Source organism: Borostomias antarcticus, assembly GCF_949987555.1.
Source record: "Borostomias antarcticus genome assembly, chromosome: 9".
Taxonomy (NCBI): Eukaryota; Metazoa; Chordata; class Actinopteri; order Stomiiformes; family Stomiidae; genus Borostomias; species Borostomias antarcticus.
Genome location: NC_140242.1, coordinates 18,947,050 through 18,970,703, shown reverse-complemented (window position 1 = coordinate 18,970,703; position 23,654 = coordinate 18,947,050). Strand labels below are relative to the sequence as shown.

Below are 23,654 nucleotides of genomic sequence, written 5' to 3'. Positions count from 1 at the left end.
TGTGAGCTTTTTGTGTCTCACTGATTTATCAGGAGTACTGCCTTCTTTAAAGAATTAAATGGGGTTTTAATTAATTTGTAATGCTGCAAGTCTTGTATTAGTTACACACAACCACTTGTAGGTGTTTCTCCGATAGGAGTATCTCTATCCTTGTCAAACTAAAACGACCATGTCTTCCTTGGTAGAGGGAATGCATCTCAGTACACATCGGTCAAGCAGGTGTCCAGATGGGCAACTCATGCTGGGAGCTCTACTGTCTGGAGCATGGCATCCTGCCTGATGGGACAGTCTCTGCATCCAGTGGCATTTCTCCCAATGACTCAAGCTTTGGTACCTTCTTCAATGAGACTGGTACTGGGAAGTATGTTCCCAGGGCCATCTTCATTGATCTGGAGCCTTCGGTTGTGGGTAAGAAAAGCAATTTGTCTGCAGGTTTCCTCTGGACTGTTACAGTAATGTTCTCATTTCCTCATCACACAATACTCAATTCTGCAAACATGTCCTTGGGTTAACTTGTATTTGATATTTTTAGATGAGGTAAGAAATGGGTCCTACCGTCAGCTGTACCACCCTGAGCAGCTCATCAGTGGCAAGGAGGACGCTGCCAACAACTACGCTCGTGGGCACTACACCATCGGCAAGGAGATCGTGGACTCTGTGTTGGAAAGGCTGCGTAAAATGGTGCGTTTAAGATCGTGCCCAACTGCTGTCAGGCCCCATTTTAATTCACTACTACTGTAAAATGTTACCTTCCTTCCCCCCCTGAGAACCAAACAACCAAACATATATTTTGAGGGGTGATGTTTGGGGTAGGTTTTTTTTTTGGGGGGGGGGGGGGGGGGGGGGGGCGAGTGTTATATTTTTTTTGGCACCTTTCTAAAAGCTCTGTGGTTGTAGTATTGATTAGTCTACATTGAAGTCTTGACTTGCACCTTTTGTTGTTCATTTAATAGACTAATAATAATTAAATAGACTAATGATCATTGTCTTGTTCCCCAGTCGGATCAATGTACTGGACTGCAGGGCTTCCTCATCTTCCACAGCTTTGGAGGAGGGACCGGCTCCGGCTTTACTTCCCTGCTGATGGAGCGTCTGTCTGTTGACTACGGAAAGAAGTCCAAGCTGGAGTTCTCCATCTACCCGGCTCCACAGATGTCCACAGCCGTGGTGGAGCCCTATAACTCCATCCTGACCACCCACACCACCCTGGAGCACTCGGACTGCTCCTTCATGGTGGACAATGAGGCCATCTTCGACATCTCCCAGCGTAACCTGGAAGTGGAACATCCGACCTACACCAACCTCAACCGCCTCATCGCCCAGATCGTCTCCTCCATCACTGCGTCCCTGCGCTTCGACGGAGCCCTCAACGTGGACCTGACTGAGTTCCAGACTAACTTGGTGCCCTACCCCCGTATCCACTTCCCCCTGGTCACCTACGCGCCCATCATCTCTGCAGAGAAGGCCTACCACGAGCAGCTCTCTGTCCCGGAGATCACCAACGCCTGCTTCGAGCCAGCCAACCAGATGGTGAAGTGCGACCCCAGGCGTGGCAAGTACATGGCCTGCTGCCTGCTCTACCGCGGTGATGTGGTGCCCAAAGACGTCAACGCCGCCATCGCCACCATCAAGACCAAACGCTCCATCCAGTTTGTGGACTGGTGTCCCACTGGCTTCAAGGTGGGCATCAACTACCAGCCCCCCACAGTGGTCCCTGGAGGAGACCTGGCCAAGGTCCAGAGGGCTGTGTGCATGCTGAGCAACACCACCGCCATCGCTGAGGCCTGGGCCAGGCTGGACCACAAGTTTGACCTGATGTACGCCAAGAGGGCCTTTGTGCACTGGTACGTTGGAGAGGGCATGGAGGAGGGAGAGTTCTCTGAGGCCAGAGAAGACATGGCCGCCCTGGAGAAGGATTACGAAGAGGTGGGCACAGACAGCGTGGGAAAGGAAGAGGAGGAAGAGGAGTACTGAAGGGTCAATGCCATCTAACATTCCAGATGAATTCAGGAAGACGGATACATTCCCTGCTTCCACATTGACCACTGTTACCTGTTCTGTGGTGTAGTGAAAATAAAATGCATATAGCTTCATTGTGTGTGAATCGTTAATTTTAGACCACCGTCTATGAATGAATCAGATTATTACCAGGTAGTTTTTACACATACTTGGAAGTAGGATTTGTTCTGGTCACCTGGTGCATAACACTGATGGGTACACAACATTAGACAGGGTGCAAGGACAAGATGGGACAGTGCAAATAAAATGACAGTGCAAATGAACAATGAAACCACCCCCATTAAATCATTGATGTGTACCTCTCATCAGTGGTGCAGTGGAGGGTATATGGAGTACACCTTTATCCATGGACCCAAAGTATATCCACTTTTTTAAACATCACTAATTTAAACTAAGATTTCTGCTACAGTATACCCACTTTAGTCAGAGTATACCTACTTTAATCACCATTGCCACTCGGAATGCTTGAACACGTCCAATAGACCTTAGTCAATCAATCAAAGCTTTATTTCTATACCGCATTTCATAACCAGAGGCAACACGCTGCGCTTTACAGTGAACAGGGGAGGTGGGCATATGACCCCTACATATTCCAGAGGGAAGCAAAAAAACGGTATCACCCGGGGCCAGATAAGTGAGCTGTAACAAATTCTTCCCTGACCCCTCAAGGCGATCGAGCAAGCTCCTGGAGTATGTCTACCGGCTAAGAACATTTCTGTAAGGGGGCTGGTTGGCTAGCTGACCCAAACGCAGGACAACGGACACAGACGGACAGTTCCAAGCCCAGAGGGCGGTTTAATATAAAAGCGGCAGTACAGAGGGCAAGGCAAAAGGGTAGTCAAGTTCAGGCAGGGGTCAATCGATCAACAAACAAAGTCCAGAAAACGTAATCCAAGCCGTGGTCGAGGTCCGGTGAGAATGGGTCGGGGAAGCCGTGTGTCAGTCCAGGAAAAGAGCAGCAAACAAAACCGGAATCTGGAGGGGTGGAGAGTAGAATGAGTAAAGGGAAAAAAAACAACTATAACAACTACTATAACGGGCACTTCATATTACCAAAAAGGAAGCTATGCCTCCGAAAGCTCATCTGCTAATGTATTTAAGAGTCAAAGCGAGACCTCGTGATAGTCACAATTCATACATCAAATTACATTATGTAGCGGACAGGCCTTGCCCGCGTAGTGGGGTGTGACTGCAGGACTCACCGGGTGACTGGAGAGCGCAGGATCCAGGTCTCTGTATCCCCAGCCTTTAATGTCTCTTCACTACTGCGCTTCGGGTGTGGATGATTTGTGCTGAGCCCTACAATTTCTGCTAAACTCAGTCTAACCTGAGGTGTGTGAGCAGCATAAGCTGACCCTAAGTCTGACCCAACTGTTCCTTTCCACACTGAACCACCAGGCTATAATAAGAGTACACCCCCACACCCAGTGAGCCTTATAGACCAATTACTTAGTGGCCCGGGCCTCTAATGCCCACTCTCATATAAAAAAGAAAGAAAGAATTCCCCCGCTACTGGCTTGTAATAAAATTAATACTATTTATTAGAATACCAAGAATACCAAAAAAATACTAATGTTAAAGTTTATGAAAATGACCCTCTTAACCCTATCAGGACCGGTCCATACAAAAGAACACTGACATGAACTCAAAATGACATCAACAGTCAATGAGAGAGATACCCATACACACAGCACTTCAGTGAAATTCAGTAATAACCCACACTTTCCGTACGAACACGGCTGAATAGTCCCGCGATGCACACAAACGCATACAGAAAAAGTCACTGGAATTCTAAACAATCCGAACAGTTCAGTTCCAATGCGAACGTTGCTGAATGGTCCCGCGATGCACACAAACGCATACAGAAAAAGTCACTGGAATTCTAAACGATCCGAACAGTTCAGTTCCAATGCGAACGTTGCTGAATGGTCCCGCGTTCACAAGAACGGTCTCCGTCTAGAATGTGCACTGCCTGGCTAGTCAGAGGAGAAGTGCCCACTAGTGGGCTAACGGACAGAATTCACCTGCGTCCCAGAAGACAGGTTGCGATGTTGATCCGGGGGTTGCCCAGCCGGAGCCAAGCCGTAGTGAGGGGATGCAGAGCTGTAGCAGGGATCCTTGAGGACGTCCCTCTCCAGAAAGTGTGCCGACACGACGCAAACTAGTCACAACACAAAAAGCTAGCTCACAACACTGCAACTGGCTAACCTAGTGCTGTGCGCACGCTAGCTAATTCACTTTACACATCGACGGTCTCGGTTTTAAACGTCCTCTTCTCGAAGGCCACTGGAGCCTAACTTAGCACTTTTATTCATTCACTGTCCACTACTCGCAGATCTTTTTGTCAAGATCCACGGAACCGTCGTCAGTCGCAGTCCGTCCTGAACGACCAGCATCATTTTCTCTTCCCGCCACACCACCGTTGTCCTCTCGCTTTCTTATCTCTTTTCTCTCTGCTGCACGTACACAGGCGTTTCTCTGGCAGTCACTTCACTGGTTGGCTGACTGTCACTCATGTTAACGTGGGCGGAGCACATAAAAACACATGTCCAATCAACAACAGGAAAAACACATAACACTAAGTATATTCATATAAACCACATCTCTACAATTACATCAAATAAAATATCCAAGAAAGAGCATGGATCGGCTCGGGACATATAAGCCCCGTCGAGGATGTCTTGAAAGGCCAGGAAAAAATACTTTTATGATGATAGGCAATGATGATAGCAAAATGACCACTGATTTAGTTATCATACAAACAAAGGTATAATGCCCATATAAATTGCCCCTGTGGCAGTAGCATTCCCACGTTAGAATTCGCGCGGATACGATGACTAATTGAATCTATCAGGCACCGGTGTGGACGCATGTGGCCTATAAAAAAAACAAGGGTAACTGCACATATTGAGCGACATGGCAGATATGAAGAGGAAGCGTGTGATAGCGTTCACCAAAGAATAACTAGTGATCATGCTGGACGAGGTGGAGCAACCGAAGGCCGTCCTGTTTGGCGGCTACCAGTAGGGCCTATGCACAACTCCAGTAGGCTACTTCCTGAAATTAGACATGCTTCTCTATTTCCTGTCCTACACTTTGGATGAAATGATTATTCAGGAATTCCTGAATAATCATTTCATCCAATAGTGTAAGACAGGAAATAAAGAAGCATGTCTAATTTCAGGAAGTAGCCTACTAGAGTTGTGCATATAGCCCATTGAAGAAGACTCCTGGGCCACCCAGGGAGTGGACAGTCGTCAGCAAGAAATGGCAGGACTTCCCCAGTCAGGCCAAAAGCCGGGGGGCGGCAGTGCGCCGAGAGGCAGAGCACCGTGCCTCCCCTCACCCCGGAGGAGGAGAAGGCCCTATCGATCATCGGCCTCACAGCCTTCCAAGGCATCACTGGTGGCCTTGATTTGGAGTCTGGAGAGGGCCCCTCCAACATCCAGCCCTCAGCTGAATCACCCCAAGCCTCCCAGCCCTCAGCTGAATCACCCCAAGCCTCCCAGTCCTCAGCTGAATCACCCCAAGCCTCCCAGTCCTCAGCTGAATCACCCCAAGCCTCCCAGTCCTCAGCTGAATCACCCCAAGCCTCCCAGTCCTCAGCTGAAGCACCCCAAGCCTCCCAGTCCTCTGGAGAGGAGACCCCAGCGCAGTCAGACTGCTCCACCCCGTCGACACGCTCTCCCCCCACCCCCCACGCACCCCATGACGTCCCCCCCCCCGCCCCCCGTGAGAGGCAGCTGAACACAACGGATGCGAGGTGCGACTGCAGCGAGGAGCTCCTGGAGGTGGGGAGGCAGAGGCTGGGTGTGCAGCGTGAGAGGCTAGACCTGCAGAACAGGCAGCAGGCCCTAGCGGAGGCACAGTTTGTGTGGCCCTCCATATCAGTGCCCATCATTCTGCCAACTCCAGGTAGGCTAAGTGTGTATTTTGTATACTCTGTCTATTCCCACACTGCATGCATTCCATTCAATGTCGCTAATTGAATTTTCCTCCCTTGCAGATGATGCAGATGCCTGAGACACACTGCACACACTCACCACACACACTACATACACTTACCACACACTGCCCATCCACTACAGTACACTGCGCACACACACTACATACACTCACCACACCACTCATCCTTCCTAGGTGTTGCTACCTTGTCGTGATGGGAAGGCTTGTGTGCCTCCATGACCATGAAGGCTATATTGTTGGGGGGTCACCCCCCAGCAGGTTCAACCATGCCGGGCAGGTTCAGGGTAGAGGCCAGACGAAAAGCAACAACTGGCCCTCCAGGTTGGGGGTTGGGCATGGGTCTAACAACCCCACCCCGGAAAAAGACAGCCTGTTACAGGACAAAAGTCTGAAGAACAAACCTGCCCATGTTTTTTCCCAACCAATATTAAACAAGTTCCCTTTATCCTGTATATTTGTTGTTTCTTGCCACATTACAACAGTAGAGGTTTTGAAGAAGGCACACAATATAACAAACAGCATTTGTAAGATCACTAAATACTGTGAATCTGTTAGCAAAGTACACGACACTACAAGGGCAACAGTATTGGGCCACCTACACATTACAACTTTCATGACATCCCATTCTAAATGAATAGGCATCATATGGAGTTGGTCCCCCCTGTGCAGCTATAACAGCCTCCACTGTTCTGGGAAGGCTTTCTACAATATTCTGGAGCGTGTGTGAGGATATTTGACTATTCATCTAGATGGCCTCATTGGATTAATCAATTCGCCAGGATATCTGTCTGACAATATATAAAGACAGCCAGAAAAGTCATGTCATCAAATTATCCCTTTACATAAGAAAATGTTGTTGTTGTTCACAAAGTGGATTATATTAGGCTATGGATAGTCCGTATATTTTGCTTGGCTCAATAAAAGTTTTAAAAACAACATTCCCATGATGTGTTCTGTAGGCTCCATGACATTATTTTCATCATTCAAGTTAATTGTATTTTGTGTACACTAATGATGTGAATCGCGCAGGTAGGATAGATTTGTATTGCTGTATTGCAACTCTCCTTTTTAAAAGTGTAATTTTGCTCTAATCGAGCTAAAACTATAACGGGATGAACGGAGCGCATCGCCAAGGGACAGCTTACGATGGGGTCCGACTGCCCTACGTAAAGTATCCCTTGGCTGTGGTATACCTTGGCTAAGAAGGCTCTGGGAAACAGCGCTTCGGCTCCAAGGAGGGCTAACGATGTATCTTCGGAAGGTACATCGTAAGGGCGATTTACGATGTACCTTGGGTGGAGCTGTTTCCCAGAGCCTTCGTAGCCAAGGTATACCTTGGCTTAAGAAGGTTCTGGGAAACGAATCGCCACCTAGAGGTGGACCTAACGATGTTCTTAAGAAGCACGTAGCGCTACGATGCCTTAAAGGCAAAATGCACCCTAGAACAACATCAGGCTGAAAAACTAGAGCCCCATACAAAAATATAGGTGATGGCGAGTCCTATAGACCGGACTAGCGGCATCTAAAGAAAATCACGTTTCAGAGTCAGCACTTCCGTGATATACCGCGTCGAAACGCATCGACATATTCTGCCAGCAAATCAAGCAAGACTACAGGGGGGTGGGTGCTTGGTATGATTGACAGCTATGATTGACAGCTATGACAAGCACGGCGGAGGGGGCTAGCGAGCAAACATACGCCCCCTAGTTTCACATTTCAGAGCTGACTGAACATCTGTGAAACAACAAAATAAGAATGGAACGCGATAACTTGGAAGATTTTATAGAAGATGAGGAAGATGTTGATGATTCGGAGGAAATTCAGGGCTATTTGTTTGAGCCTGAATTTACAGCAGACGAAATCCGACAACGGAGAGAAGAACAAGAGGCTGCCGCCAGGCTAGTCAACCCAGGCGATGAGGCTGGATTAGCGGCCGCGATTCCTCGGTCTGGCAGTAACTGGTGGTGTCTGTGCGAAAACTGCCCAGCTATGCCGACAGAGATAGAATCTCTGTTGCCAAGAATGGGACCGTGGACAGTTACTGCTTTCAGAGATGGCAGAGGAGATGGAAGAGGAAGACGGGGCGCTTTGTCTGACAGAGCATGGTAGTCACGCAGCCCATTTGGATCGAGGAGTTTTGGAAACTTTTTTCCGCTTAGATAGGATGAATTGGAAGAGGAGACACAGACCGGAGGGTCCCGGACGGCAAATGACAAATATGTAAGTCAACCTAACGTTATACGTAGATCTCTGCTTTGAATTGTCTAACCTGGCTAACGTTAGCTATCTGCATTTCATATCTGCCTATTTGGCTGATCTGAGTTCCAGGAGCCCAAGCTGAGGCAAATAGTTGTCTAACTGCAATCTCGTCAATAATGAAGTCATTTTATAATGTAGGCTGTAATGTTAGCTTTGTTTGGCATGCAATGGTGCTTTGGCTAATGTTCGTAAGCTAGACAGCAATTTTAATGTATTTTCTTTGTATCTAGACAGTACCGCTTGGCTGGCTACAGAATTGTCCTGGAATGGGTTTTACGGGGAGAACGGCTCGGAAGACACCGACGTGCTGTTCTTCCTGCTTGTGTGGTGGACAGTATTCGCCAGCTATATCCTTCTGCGGATGGACAATACCATGGCTTTATCGAGGTCAATGAGGCTTTGGAAGGAATGTATCAGTAGGCCTACCTGATGTGTAATGTTAGGCTACAGTTAGAAAAGTCCCCCTGTGCGCGCTGTACTCCCTGCAGCAGTGAGCATAACAGCTAGCATTCAGATCTGAGGTTTGCATGTTATCTGAATAGCTGGTTATGTCCGTTTGCATTTTCTGTTATTTATTGCGACTCAGTATGTAACATTACTCTTGTGTTCTATTGTTACCTAACCATACGTACTCCCTTTTTTGCAATAAACATTCTAAACATTGGCACCTGGACTCTTCTTCTACACTTACTCACCTGAAGACCACCAAATAGTGCCCCGACCTAACACTGTGAAGTGATCGCTGTTACACCATCTATATAGGCTATATCACACAGATGTATTCATTATAGGCTATATCACAAAAAATACTATTTCACATATGTACACAATGCAGGAGTGCAATATTCAAAAATCTTATTTACTTTCAAAGGCATATGATTACAACAAAACCAGGCTTTTAGTTTTACAGATGGTTTCATACTCTTGTGGATTTTGGAAAGGAGAAACAAAGTGTATTTGCAAGGTAGTGGTATTGGGTATCATTTTTAAAATCTAGTCTTATATGTTTGTGCTGCATCTTCTTTGGTTGGCTTTGGGGCTGCGGCAATGTTGGCTGGCAGGTCTGGTCTTGGGAGACGGGAAGATTCATCCTTGAAGATGACACTTTCATCTTGCCTTCGCTTCCACACCAGCTCCATCAATGTTGTCCGGAAGTTGGTGGTGTGTGGCTCATACCTCTTCTTTGTGACCCATTCCTTAGAACGCTTGCTCCACACTTGATCGATGACAGGTTTGCCTAAGACAGAGGATTATATGAACCATCATAGGGTGTGCTGTTCACTAATACGGGCATTTCTCTCTAACATGTTTGCACACACAATATAAATGTATAGGCGTACTGCTCACCATTACAGTCCACCTTCTGTTTACGAGTCAAGTTCTCATTGTGCTCCATGATGGCTAAGTGCGTCCTCTGTTTCATGCTCATGTTGGAGAAATGTTGTCTTTTTGGTGCATATTTGAGGAGAGCACCATGGAATACCTCCAGGGGACCTAATTGTTTTGGAGAGATGAATTATATTAGCTTTATTGTGAACAAGTGGAAATTTGCATTGTTCAATTCATCATAGATGTGTAATCTTTATAGAACTGAAAGCCGAGCCTACTTCACCAAGATGTGGTAAGCAGCAGCGACTGGCACTTCTTTTAGCCAAGGCAAGACAATACCACTGACCTGTATGTTTGAAACTCCCCATGTGATCAAGATCCTTCTGGAGGTTTTTATCGTTGACCACAGCAGCCAGTTCGTGGTATTCCTCAGATTCTTTGCAAAGCCACTTTTTCTTCTCCCGGTCTTCAGTGGTGATAGGTGGGTGAAGACAGTGGTGCTCTGTCCCTCCTTCGGTCCATGTATGCTCATCCACTGTGTGGTGTAGAATCGTGTTCCAGGTCGACTTCAGTTTCTAAAAAGAATAATAATTTAAAATATGGCACATGCATTCCAAGACATTATGAAATAGACAGTGTTGGGGAAGCTATTGTGAACCACACACACACACACATCGGAAGACCTGGGGGAAACAGACAAGAACAAAACCGACAGACCAGCACAGAGACAGAGACATACAAGGCCATAAGACATACAAGGCCATAACATACCCCAACATCTCCTCCTGCCTTGGCGCAAGAGAACCAGAGATGGTTCCTTACAGACCGAATCCATGGCTTTAAAGCTGCACGTCCTCTCTTTTTGGCCTTGGTGATCAACTTCTTTTGGATACCTGTGTAAATACAAGACAATGCAAAGGATATAAGAGCATGTGGACTTCCACCTACAATACACTGCACATTACAAACAGAAAGCCCCTTTCCCCACTAGACTTGTGCCAGACCCATGACCTGCGTTGTACTGTCAATTTGAAAGACAATGATACAGTCCTGACTCCATCCCCCATGACTCCATATCCACCACTCCAGAACCCCCATCCCTCATTTCAAATGTCAGAGCCCAGTCACCAGCATTTTATGTCAATTAACCACCTCATAGGCCCTCTACTCCCAAAATTATGTCAACTAATCTTTGATGTTGTACAATACTCACTTTTGGAGGTATGCCAAATATCAAACTCATGCTGGATTGATGGATATTCCTCACGCATGATTTTTTTTATGCTTGTGGAACGATCAGTTGCCAACACCTCCACATTTAAGCCAGTGTCAAGTAGGGTGTTAATTCCACGTCTGAAGCCAAGACTTTCCATGGCCACTGAGCTGGTTGTCTCTGTCACCTAAGGACACAACAAATAACATACAATGTGTACAATTACAAAATAATCAATATAAATAAAGATGGATGGATAGATGGATGAATTTCTCTTTTATTTACCTGGACTAACTCAGAATGGACAATTTCCTTGCTAGGGTCAGCCATGAAAGTATAGGTTGTGTATTTGGCATTAAACCCTGGGCTGTCCGAGCGACCATCGGAACACAGCTGTGGCGACAGGCCGTCTTCCTGTTCCAGAAACATCTTGGCCAAGAGGGCTTCTCGCTGCCGGTCATATTCAGCTTGAATGACAGGATGCAGGTAGCTGTTCTGCATGGCATAGAAGGTGCTACTGCCAAATATATGAAGATTGATCAGCTTTGCCCATTCCTCCAACTTGGTGTATGTGTTACCAGTGAACAACAGAGCAGCTGCAATGAGGAGGTTGGACTGCGGCATTCCACGTTCTGAGATGCAGGAAGTCCATGTTCCAGTGTGGCCTGTCTCACACTCCCATTTCACCCTCATTTGAGAACCCATGTAGGAGACTTCTTTTTTCTCAATGACTTTGAGGCATGTTCGGCAAAACTTCATCAATTCAAGCACTTTCGACTCTGAGACTATAACTTTTGGCTCTTGCCAGTGCATTTCTCTTGTTTCCTCACCAGAATCACCACCAGAATCACTGGTTGAGGGAGGGCTACTGCCTGAAGTAAAGTCTGGTCTAAAGCTAGACTCCTGTGTGGTATCCTGGCGGACATCCAAAGACTCCATACTGGTGAAGCTAGAATCCATTTCCTCCTCTGGCAACACAGCAGGGTTTCTTCCACATCCAGATGCTCCCTGTAGTATATATGAATGTAATTAGTACAGTAAAAAAAACAGTAGGCTATAAATAAAAAGCTATATATCTATTTATATGCTCAGGCACCCATGGCTAGAATCAGCCTTCACAAACTGTATACCGTTTTTCCATGAATACAACAGGTAAAATATATGGTTTACCACCTTGAATTTGATAATATTCTGCCGTCTCACACTAGTTATTCCCAGCCAATTATGTCCAGTGAAATGGAACAGATTTCCATGAAGTGTTGCCTTCCTGCTAGCTAAGTTAGCCTACTCAGAACAGCAGTGTAGCTAGCCTACACTAGTCACCACATTAGCTATAAAAAAAATGTTGTTGTATTTATTTACATTTACCTGAGTTCGTGGGACTTTGCTAGGTGTAGACGTCAGTGGTTGTTCAACAACTTGTCTCTTGCGTTGGTGAGCAACATCACTGCTAGGACCGTGGAAGGTAACGGCTACGCTCACAGTAGATGCCGGTGGTGCTGGGGCTACGCTCGCGGTAGCTGGTGCTGGGGCTACGCTAACGGTAGATGCCGGTGGTGCTGGGGCCGGGAAAATGGACGGAACTGCGCCCGCCTTCAGTTTTCGACGACTTGTTAGCGCCGTTCCCATCAACGTATCCGCCAAATGACCCTCGAAGTCATCCAGGCGAAAGTGCTGGCTGCATATCAGAATGTTTTTGTAACCTGTTGTCGGTGTGTTGGGGGGGTAAAGAGGGCTGTTGATAGCCGATAGCCACTGCTTGCAGAGTTGAGGGTCTCGTACAGGTAAGCCATGAAAACTTACTCCCGCAGGTCTGGCGTTATCTTTGCATCCACACACTATACACGATTTGGTCATTGTTGGTGTTTTTTCTTGACGCTAGAACTGATTTACAGTTGTTCGCGTTCTGGTGGGGGCATGGATGTAGGGTGGGGGGTGGGGGTTGGACTTGAGCGGGGGCGGGAGTTGGGTGGAGGTGAAATGGCTCAGTGTCACGCAAGGCATGTTGGGAATTGCAGTCTTTTCATATATTGCGCAATCGTAACCAGGAACTTCGTTTTCTGCACTTTATTGCTCAAATAACACAATTTTCTGAATCTGTGCATGTTTACTGTAAACAGGAGACATATTACATGTAATTAAAGGCTACAAAGTCAAGCCCTACAGCATTCCTTTAACGATGCCTCTGGGAAACGCGGCCCTGACCTATAAGGCAGGGGGTAAAGGTTGGAGTGAAAGGATGAACATGTGGAGGTTTGGGGTATAGTCCCATGAAGTCTTTCCCACCGGGTCGTGAACTCCCGGTCTCCTGGGTGGGAGTCCAATGCTCTCACCACTACTCTACTTGTGCAGTGGAGATCGGCGGGTTAATTTTGGTGTCCTTCTTGATTTTGGTATGCTGGGACTACTGCCTCTTGTGGTGCCAACAGAGAGATGCAGGCCAACATTGTCGGGACTAAGGGAGGGAGGGAGTGAGGGAGGGAAAGAGGGAGGGAGGGAGGGAGTGATAACCCGACAAATGCTATACTAGCTGCGCGGCTGGCCAGCCACGCACAAACATTTAGAATTATATAATTATTTATTTTATTTTATTTTACACCACGTCCACTGTAGTGGACACGGAGATACTTTTAATATGAAAATGTATTATGACACCGGGATAATTTAAAATTATTTTACAAATGAAAAAACATATTAAAGCTACATTTATTTTATTTTTATATTTTATTCCCCTTGAGTTTGATTAATTCTTCTCCTGTTTGAATGTTTTGAACTGTTGAACAGTAGAAATATATTTGCATCCAGCCAATCTTACCCCTTTTTTACTCTTGACTCGCTGCTTTCTATCTCCCCACCTCTGCTTTGCGGCATTCGCTATGAGCCTGTTCTGCTAAGTGCTTACTGTGCTTTGTTATATGATTCACTTAAATATCATATCAGACACTACAGAGATAGCTAACACATAATGGCCTACCATGTAGGCAACATCTCTGTAACTATTTGTATTCTCTACTGATAGTCATATCTCTTCTATTAAGTATTTAGCCCATGTTAATCGCTCTGTAAATGTTCTTAGTCAAGACAAACATATTCCAGGAGCTTGTGATGTAGGTTTCTGTAGTATTTTTGACTAGGAATGCCACATTTCAGTGATCTCATTCGCTGTCATATAAAAGCTATATTAGACTGCTAGTCTCTCATACCAGTGTATATTTAGCTACGGCCAAAGGAGATACCATTGGATGAAAGGTCAGTCTAAGGGTCATAAAAGGTCAGAGGGGTTTCTCAATTGACCATGCAGTCAGCAAAAGAGCTGTCAACAGGGAACATTGCTCAATCCAGACATTGGATATAGGTCAGATCTAATCTTGACCTAGGTAATGTTCCATCAATGCTCCTCACCATAATTAAAGAATGGTCAGCTGACAGCCTATATTAAGCGTCTCCACTGAACAGTATAAAAGTACCACCGGACCAAGGAGACTTACGCGCGCTTTACCTCGTAACTCATGAAGGCTTAAACTATCTTACGCTGGCTTTAGCTTAGCTTAGCAAGCTAGCATGTTAGCATGCTAACTCCACCTGTTGCAACATCTGCTCATCTGTTCACAGGTATGTTATATTGTCTAATCCTGTTACATAACTGTTGAACTAAGCTATGTCTGAAATCTATAATTGAACCAATGACTAAAGCATGGTTGATACTGTATGTTTTTGATACATGCTATGATGAATAAACAACAGAAAGATTATTCTCTTCTCAGCATTCATTGACCAGTAAGGTTAATCAAGGTGATCCAACATCAAAATGGCGTTGTCAGGCAAGGATTGAATATATTTCAGTCAAAAGAACCTGATATGGAACTGATTGATTGAAGGGTCAATGAATGTTGAACGGGAATAATGCCAGATTTAAGCTGTGTGAAAATTTGCATAAGTTTAATGTTGTCACTGTAACTAACAGGAAAATGATGCTTAAAATATGTATGTTTGAGCACCAACCGCCAGTCAGTGCTATTTCCCAGAAATTCGATAAATTTGGAAATGAGTGAAGTAGGCTAGTATAGATATTCCTTAGAAGTGAATGAAATACAGACGCATTGTTAAGATCTAAGGGAAAGGACCGACCGCTGGCAGCTGGCCAGGACTGACATAGTCGTTTTCCCTGCGCTGTAACCAAAAACAGCAAAAACAAGGGGCCCCAGATAGTGACTTCTCGATTGGATGTGTTGATTATAAAACTGCAGATTTTAGACGTATCACCTTGGCAGAAAAGTGGAAATATAAACGATTCCGCGGGGAAGGAATGTAGAAACGGGGCCTGATTTCATGGTAGAACGGTCGAGAAGTCATTCGGTCGTAATTGTACCGGTACCGTTAGGGAGGGGGATTGGGCACCCCTGGACCTAGCGGTAAACAGACGGGGGCGGGGCCGTAAGGTCCCGAGGACACGCTAAATCGGTACATATAGTGCTGGGGAGACGACTGAAGGCCCCCGTGTCTGATGAAGTATGAATTAACATACTGCTCTGGTACCGTCTAGTCAGCACTGTGTCGCTGTTAAGGGTGGTTGGCACGGTGTGGTACGTGGATGACAGTCCACACCTAGCAGAGGGGCGTGATAGACGACCTCTGTGAATAGGCAAGGCTGGTGAAAACGGTCAAAGTTCTAATATCCATAGCCAAGTGGAATTAGGATCAGACCGTCGGTTCTGAGCTGGGTGACTAACAATCATTACAGTGTCCGGGATCGCTATCGACTGGGTCACCGGCCGGTCGGGTCGCAGATGGCAGTAAGACCACGAGATGGCCGCCGCGCTCGGCTCAATGTACAGTCAGGCCACTACAAGCCAAAAGCGAATGTGTTAGTAGGCAAGTAGTGCTTCTGTGATCGGTGGGCTTTGAAAAGAAGACACCGGGAAGCAGAAGGTTGAGTGCTCAATCTGGGGGAGCCCGGGCTGAGGCCTCAAAAGGGAAAGGGGTCTAGCCCAGGACTGCGCCCTGGGTGGGAGGTCTGAAAGACTCAAGCGACCTAATTTGATCATTTAACCACAAACTAACGGATACAAACACCAGAACAGGGAATTCGAAAACAAGTGACATTTGTAGGTTACGCCAGATTCCAGAAAATGTTTGTAGTTGAAAGCGTCAGAAAAATACCAGAAAAAGCGAGTGACGACTAAAAAATGATAACAATGTTTATGCAGGTCATAAAAATAACTGTGACGATGCTTAAAATGCTAAGCGCTACAGCTATGCTAATGTGCTGAAACTTACTCACTAAAAAAGCCAGCTGATCTGAGTGAAGTGCTATTATAACGCTTTTGGGAGATCAGGAGAGTGTACTCATGAGAGTGAGGGTGTCTCATGAGGAGAGGCTGAGCAGAAATCCGCCGTGGGTGTGTGCGTCAGTTACACACAATTCTTAGGCACCAATAATTTATTTATAGCAACGGCCCCGGCTCAGGCGGGCGGGCTAGCCCCTACCCCTCTCTCTCTCTCACTCCCTCTCTCTCTGTCTCTGTCTCTCCCTCTCTCTTACAAAATTACTGTAACCCACAGGCTGGAGAAGAATATTGAACAATCAAAACTAATTAGTTGTTAGCAAATTATGATATTAAACTATTGATAATGCAATTTGAAATACCCTGAAGATATATATATATATATTATTTAAAATAATAGGGAACTTGCAAATGATGATTTGAGTACTGTCTGCAATAATGGTGCTTGTCTCCCCAGACGCTCGGGACACCTATTGTCCTGAGAAAGAATGGGGAGGACAGGTCATCAGCTTACCTGGTGGTCTGCAGTACATTGTGTAGATGACTCGGTCGTCATGAACCAAGAGGAAAAAGTTACCCCCCCCCAGCACAGCTGGAAGACACTCAGTGGCCACAACAGGTATATATATAGTACTGTTTTAAGAATTGGCACTGTAACGCGTGTGAAATAACGTAACAATATCAAGCGATCAGAATCTACAGAACAATAGACTACTTAAGGAAATATTGCTGTAATGTGTGTACAACATAACAATAATATGACTTCCTAAGAGTATTGTTCCAGAGTAAGGAGAGACGAAGTCGTGAAGGAGAATCGATTCCTGTGCGTCTACCAACGTGGTTTGATTGGGCCAACGCCGTCACCAGTGGTGAATGGCGCGCAGATTAAAGACAAATAACTGACCCAGTGATTAATTGGTTAATCGCCTGGGTGCCACCGCTCCACGTCTTCCATCTTGCAGGCTCGTAGGAAGGCACGTGATTAAGGTTTCTGATCAAACCTTTAATAATACGACGTAGCTGGGTAACATCTGTGAAGTGTATTTTTACCTGCAGGATGGACAGAGCGGCCGTGGTGAACCAGCCATTGGGTCAAGCAAATACAATATGACTACACAAGAAATGTTATCTCCACTGGAGAATGGAGATAAATATTTCTATTGACATACAATCTAATAACTGACTGAACTAACTTGTGAGGTGCTCTGGAGCCAAGGTCCGTTCTACGATGGGATTGTATTGTCCATCGTGACCTGACGTCCGAGAGCTGGAGACTAACCATCAAGACTACACTGAAGAGAGGATCAGGTGAGCTGTGAGTGAGTAGCCAATTAACCAAGTAACATGCTTAACCTGACTGGAAATTACTGTTAAAAAGTAATAGGGGAAGCGTAGTGACTAGAGTGACGACTTTAGTGACTACCTATCCCTGATGGGAAGATAGGCAATGACTTATTTGAGTTATAGGGAAAGCAAGAAGCAGTAATTAAGTGAACTATTTAAACTCAGTGGCATAGGCGGGACAAAGAAAAGATTAGTGTGTACATGAGGGCAAGGAAGAGAGAGTAAATACTATTTGCTAAATTATATTCTAGACTAACTATCCCAAGCGAAAATCTCATTGGAAATCTAGTGCCCTGCAGGGGAAGAAATTAGAGATATTTTATCTCCTGCAAAGTCATTTAGCAAAGAGAATTATAAAATCATTCTTTTAATAAAAACATTGTCCCAATTAGTGTTTGCTCTTAGCCAGGGTAGTGTTAAAAAGCAGGGCAAGACATTGTTTAGAATAATTTATGTTTTTATTAGGAAATAGATGTAAAATATTAGAAATAGGTATAGAATGTTTTTTTAGAATAATAGTGTTAGTTTTATAAGCTGAATTGTTGCTAGAATAATTTAAATTTTTGAAAATTTTGATTGAACTGTCCAAATCATAATCAGTCAATTTTTACTCACTATTATCACCAGGAAATAATGAGAGAAAGGAATGTGGAGAGAAAATCAATGACTATATGAGAAATTGAACAAATTGTTATATTACACTGTTGTTATACAATTGTACTAATGAATAAGGAATTTGTTAATCTGTTAGAAATAAAATTTGGAACCAGACCAGTCGCGCAGCAATGGAGGTCAGGATACCAACATGTATGGTAATTACGACTTAAGCGCAATCAATTGCCATCATTGTCATTACCATTGAGATGGTTGTATTTTTACTTTCATCTTAGAGCTGTACTAACAAAGTATTATACTGTGGTGTTAATTTGTGTGTTTTTAATTCAATCCAAAGGAAGATAGAGCAACATGGCAGAATCAGAACAGAGCAGTACATGAATGCCAAGACAGGTGTTGAGCACACATGCGGAAATTGTCCTGGCAGACAGGAAACTAGGTCTCTTTCTAGCCTGCATTTACCACTGTGTAAAAGCCAAGTGGGATTGTTGACCAATGTTGTCTCTCTCTCCATTACAGAGAGGGGGCGGGGTCAAGGCAGTAGTGAATGGAGACAGGCCACAGCGACAGGAAGCAGGTAGAGTAGAGAGCGTCAGAGATTATCAGCTGTTCATTGTTTGTGAAATCTCATCATACCCCAAAGGCCAGGTGTGACCATGAGACATGCTGAGGTCATCGCCCAAAAGAATGTGTACCCCAACGAGGCTGGCGCCAGACGGGGGAGGTGATTGACGGGTGAGCCCGGCGGTTGGACTGTGGGGTTCCGGCGGCTGGACGATAGGGTTCCGAAAGGAGGCCTATGGTTCAGGTGCGTGGAACATGGAATGTGATGCCGCACGGGGCATGGAGAAAGGAGTATGACACCTTACCCCCAGCCAGACCTCTGGGAGGGACACAAAGGGAAGGCCAGGGAATGGGGTTTTGAAAAATAAATAAAAATAAGATAAAATACAATAAAATAAAATAAAAATGATATAATAGAAACAGTGAAAAAAGATAGCTCTAGAACGCCAGGAGTATGGACATTAATTCTGCTATGAGTGGTCAATGCTTTGTGCTCCACTAAGGAATTGAATTATTGATTACAGTCCCCTATAGGAAAGATTTAGTTAAAACATGTCATTAATTGTCCACTGCATTATTTTGATAATTTCATGTCCAAGGGGGGGATTGGTTTATTTAGGAGCCAGGCAGTGTAGCTGCAGGGACCCTATTGCATTTGCCTATGTTATTATTATTATTATTCTTCCACTGAAGTCTAACTTCTCGTGGACAACACATCAGCGAAGATTGTCATAAAGGATAGATGTAGTGTGATTTCTTTCAGAATTTTATTTCAGAAATTGGATTTTTGGAAAATGTTTAATTCTGTTCTCTGAAACCAACACTACATTACCCACAATCCAACGCAAGCTCCACCAATCGGAGACATCGCTGTTGGCAAACATACCTAGCCCCTGCCGAGGATACATTAGATCTTCAGACTGTCATTCACAAACTCAGTGACCAGAGTGTCATTAAGATTGAGCGACAATGCATCAAAATGTTTTACAATACAAAGCATTGTCACCAGCTGTCTCTTTAATTTGTTGAATATATTATGAGACACTGATCACTTAGGCCACTCATCCACACTTTAAAGAGCAGACCATCAGTATATGATGCAACTTCTATTGTTGTATCCTTTGTTTCAGTGTATACTTTAATCAACAACGATATTTCATGGGCTATTGCAGATACCACCAGTGTTTTATGATGACACATAGTCTATTTGTAACACCAAACGTCAGTTGTTGTTAATAAGCTCAGTGAGATAGAGGATGTTGCTTGGTGTCAGAAGTTACAAGTTCAATCCTCAACTGATGCAAAATGAACATTGGAATGTCAACTTTCTTGTTGTCTTCATATTCTCTTGCTCATTGCTCCAAAACTTGCCTGAAATTGCCTGGCCACGCCTCACTGTGCGTAGCAACCTTAGGTGTGGTTTGAGTTTGGCAAGGTTTATTTAACTCAAGTTGAGGTTTTAAATAAGTTCTATTTTGATACCAACCAAGCAGCAAGTTTAAGTTAATGTACAGACAAGGCGCTGGTCCGAAATTTATCTGCACAACAAGTTTATCAGAAATGTATAATAACTTTAATTTTTATTTGGAACAAGAGAATTGCAAATGTTTTTGCTGAAGGAATTGTACCCTAACTCCTACGCTATGCTGAGTTCCAGTCTCCCCTCTACCCAAAAGTAAATGTGGACATCTGTAACCTCTGCATTGTGCTAAAGTTCCACTAACAAAGGAACAAAGTGACTCTTGAGCCAAAGACCATCAAGGAAAGGCGTCTATGGAGTGCCAGTCTACCCAGTCTCCTCTACACTCTACTGGACTGATCGGACAAAGGACACTCCTATGCTAGGGAGTGTGAGTGTTAAGGATCAGACGGGTGGCAAAGGACTGAACGTGTGCCAATGGATCAAACGGGGGAGGAGGAAAACAGACTTGCTCGTTCGTCTAGTTGAGAGAGTTCAGGGAATACTTTTTTACAGCTCACCTTTCTGGCCCCCGCGTGAAACTGTTTTTATGCTTCCTTGGAGTATGTAGGGGTGAGACCTATGCCCCCCCCCCCATTGCTCTCTGTAAAGCGCATTGTGCTGCCTCTGTGTATGAAATGCAAGTTTGATTTGATTTGTCCTAAAGGGGGGACAGACTCAATCATGGGAACCCCCTCATTCTGCAGTGAATGGCGACACCTTGTGGTCATTAGATGGTACAGCAGCAGGTGAGTTCCAGTTTGCCGTGTATGCAGTGGCACAGCCTGGGCCCTGGCAGCAGCTCCTGGCACAGAGAGGAAGAAATCAGCCACAGCTGATAGACATGAATTTAGAATTCACACAGCCAACGGTCGGCGCAAGTTGGACACAATTGTCTGACAATGCAATGGGATATGGGAAGGGATCTGTGCTGATAACCGACTGCTCAGTTCTGATCCTCACAAACAAGCCTGTCATTGGAAACCACACCCATCACACCTGATTGCTGTGGCCAGAAAAGCAGGTGAAAACAATCAAACTGGTTATTAGTGTTTAAAGGTGAGCCGGATTGTGGCATGTGCTTCATGGATTGATTAAGCTGTTTGGGGCCAACGGTTAAATCTTTTTACAGTCTATGGCTATTGAGAGTCAGTTTGTAAGGGTAACATTTCTGTAGCAAAATGGTGGTAAGTTCATTATTATACTTCATTATAGTTTGGGAAGTGTGAGCTTTTTGTGTCTCACTGATTTATCAGGAGTACTGCCTTCTTTAAAGAATTAAATGGGGTTTTAATTAATTTGTAATGCTGCAAGTCTTGTATTAGTTACACACAACCACTTGTAGGTGTTTCTCCGATAGGAGTATCTCTATCCTTGTCAAACTAAAACGACCATGTCTTCCTTGGTAGAGGGAATGCATCTCAGTACACATCGGTCAAGCAGGTGTCCAGATGGGCAACTCATGCTGGGAGCTCTACTGTCTGGAGCATGGCATCCTGCCTGATGGGACAGTCTCTGCATCCAGTGGCATTTCTCCCAATGACTCAAGCTTTGGTACTTTCTTCAATGAGACTGGTACTGGGAAGTATGTTCCCAGGGCCATCTTCATTGATCTGGAGCCTTCGGTTGTGGGTAAGAAAAGCAATTTGTCTGCAGGTTTCCTCTGGACTGTTACAGTAATGTTCTCATTTCCTCATCACACAATACTCAATTCTGCAAACATGTCCTTGGGTTAACTTGTATTTGATATTTTTAGATGAGGTAAGAAATGGGTCCTACCGTCAGCTGTACCACCCTGAGCAGCTCATCAGTGGGAAGGAGGACGCTGCCAACAACTACGCTCGTGGGCACTACACCATCGGCAAGGAGATCGTGGACTCTGTGTTGGAAAGGCTGCGTAAAATGGTGCGTTTAAGATCGTGCCCAACTGCTGTCAGGCCCCATTTGAATTCACTACTACTGTAAAATGTTACCTTCCTTCCCCCCCTGAGAACCAAACAACCAAACATATATTTTGAGGGGTGATGTTTGGGGTATTTTTTTTTTGGGGGGGGGGGGGGGGGGGCGAATGTTATATTTTTTTGGCACCTTTCTAAAAGCTCTGTGGTTGTATTTTTTTGGCACCTTTCTAAAAGCTCTGTGGTTGTAGTATTGATTAGTCTACATTGAAATCTTGACTTGCACCTTTTGTTGTTCATTTAATAGACTAATAATAATTAAATAGACTAATGATCATTGTCTTGTTCCCCAGTCGGATCAATGTACTGGACTGCAGGGCTTCCTCATCTTCCACAGCTTTGGAGGAGGGACCGGCTCCGGCTTTACTTCCCTGCTGATGGAGCGTCTGTCTGTTGACTACGGAAAGAAGTCCAAGCTGGAGTTCTCCATCTACCCGGCTCCACAGATGTCCACAGCCGTGGTGGAGCCCTACAACTCCATCCTGACCACCCACACCACCCTGGAGCACTCGGACTGCTCCTTCATGGTGGACAATGAGGCCATCTTCGACATCTCCCAGCGTAACCTGGAAGTGGAACATCCGACCTACACCAACCTCAACCGCCTCATCGCCCAGATCGTCTCCTCCATCACTGCGTCCCTGCGCTTCGACGGAGCCCTCAACGTGGACCTGACTGAGTTCCAGACTAACTTGGTGCCCTACCCCCGTATCCACTTCCCCCTGGTCACCTACGCGCCCATCATCTCTGCAGAGAAGGCCTACCACGAGCAGCTCTCTGTCCCGGAGATCACCAACGCCTGCTTCGAGCCAGCCAACCAGATGGTGAAGTGCGACCCCAGGCGTGGCAAGTACATGGCCTGCTGCCTGCTCTACCGCGGTGATGTGGTGCCCAAAGACGTCAACGCCGCCATCGCCACCATCAAGACCAAACGCTCCATCCAGTTTGTGGACTGGTGTCCCACTGGCTTCAAGGTGGGCATCAACTACCAGCCCCCCACAGTGGTCCCTGGAGGAGACCTGGCCAAGGTCCAGAGGGCTGTGTGCATGCTGAGCAACACCACCGCCATCGCTGAGGCCTGGGCCAGGCTGGACCACAAGTTTGACCTGATGTACGCCAAGAGGGCCTTCGTGCACTGGTACGTGGGAGAGGGCATGGAGGAGGGAGAATTCTCTGAGGCCAGAGAAGACATGGCCGCCCTGGAGAAGGATTACGAAGAGGTGGGCACAGACAGCGTGGGAGAGGAAGAGGAGGAAGAGGAGTACTGAAGGGTCAATGCCATCTAACATAACAGATGAATTCAGGAAGACGGATACATTCCCTGCTTCCACATTGACCACTGTTACCTGTTCTGTGGTGTAGTGAAAATAAAATGCATATACCTTCATTGTGTGTGAATCGTTAATTTTAGACCACCGTCTATGAATGAATCAGATTATTACCAGGTAGTTTTTACACATACTTGGAAGTAGGATTTGTTCTGGTCACCTGGTGCATAACACTGATGGGTACACAACATTAGACGGGGTGCAAGGACAAGACGGGACAGTGCAAATAAAATGACAGTGCAAATGAACAATGAAACCACCCCCATTAAATCATGGATGTGTACCTCATCAGTGGTGCAGTGGAGGGTATATGGA

General features: G+C 45.5%; 2 protein-coding genes across 2 annotated transcripts; both read left to right on the top strand.

The window, feature by feature from the left end:
* Nucleotides 1-227: 227 nt before the first annotated feature.
* LOC311313322 (tubulin alpha-1B chain-like) lies at nt 228-1,974 on the top strand (the record flags this gene model as incomplete). The annotated part of the gene is made up of 3 exons (XM_084443444.1): nt 228-408; nt 533-681; nt 1,000-1,974. 3 exons carry the CDS (start codon nt 228-230, stop codon nt 1,972-1,974), a joined length of 1,305 nt encoding a protein of 434 aa, XP_084299570.1.
* A 19,530-nt stretch (nt 1,975-21,504) lies between these two features.
* On the top strand, nt 21,505-23,279 carry LOC311313318 (tubulin alpha-1D chain-like; the record flags this gene model as incomplete). Its single annotated transcript, XM_084443440.1, has 3 exons — nt 21,505-21,685; nt 21,810-21,958; nt 22,305-23,279. The coding sequence occupies 3 exons, from the start codon at nt 21,505-21,507 to the stop codon at nt 23,277-23,279; spliced, it is 1,305 nt and encodes a 434-aa protein (XP_084299566.1).
* Between the last annotated feature and the right edge of the window lie 375 nt (nt 23,280-23,654).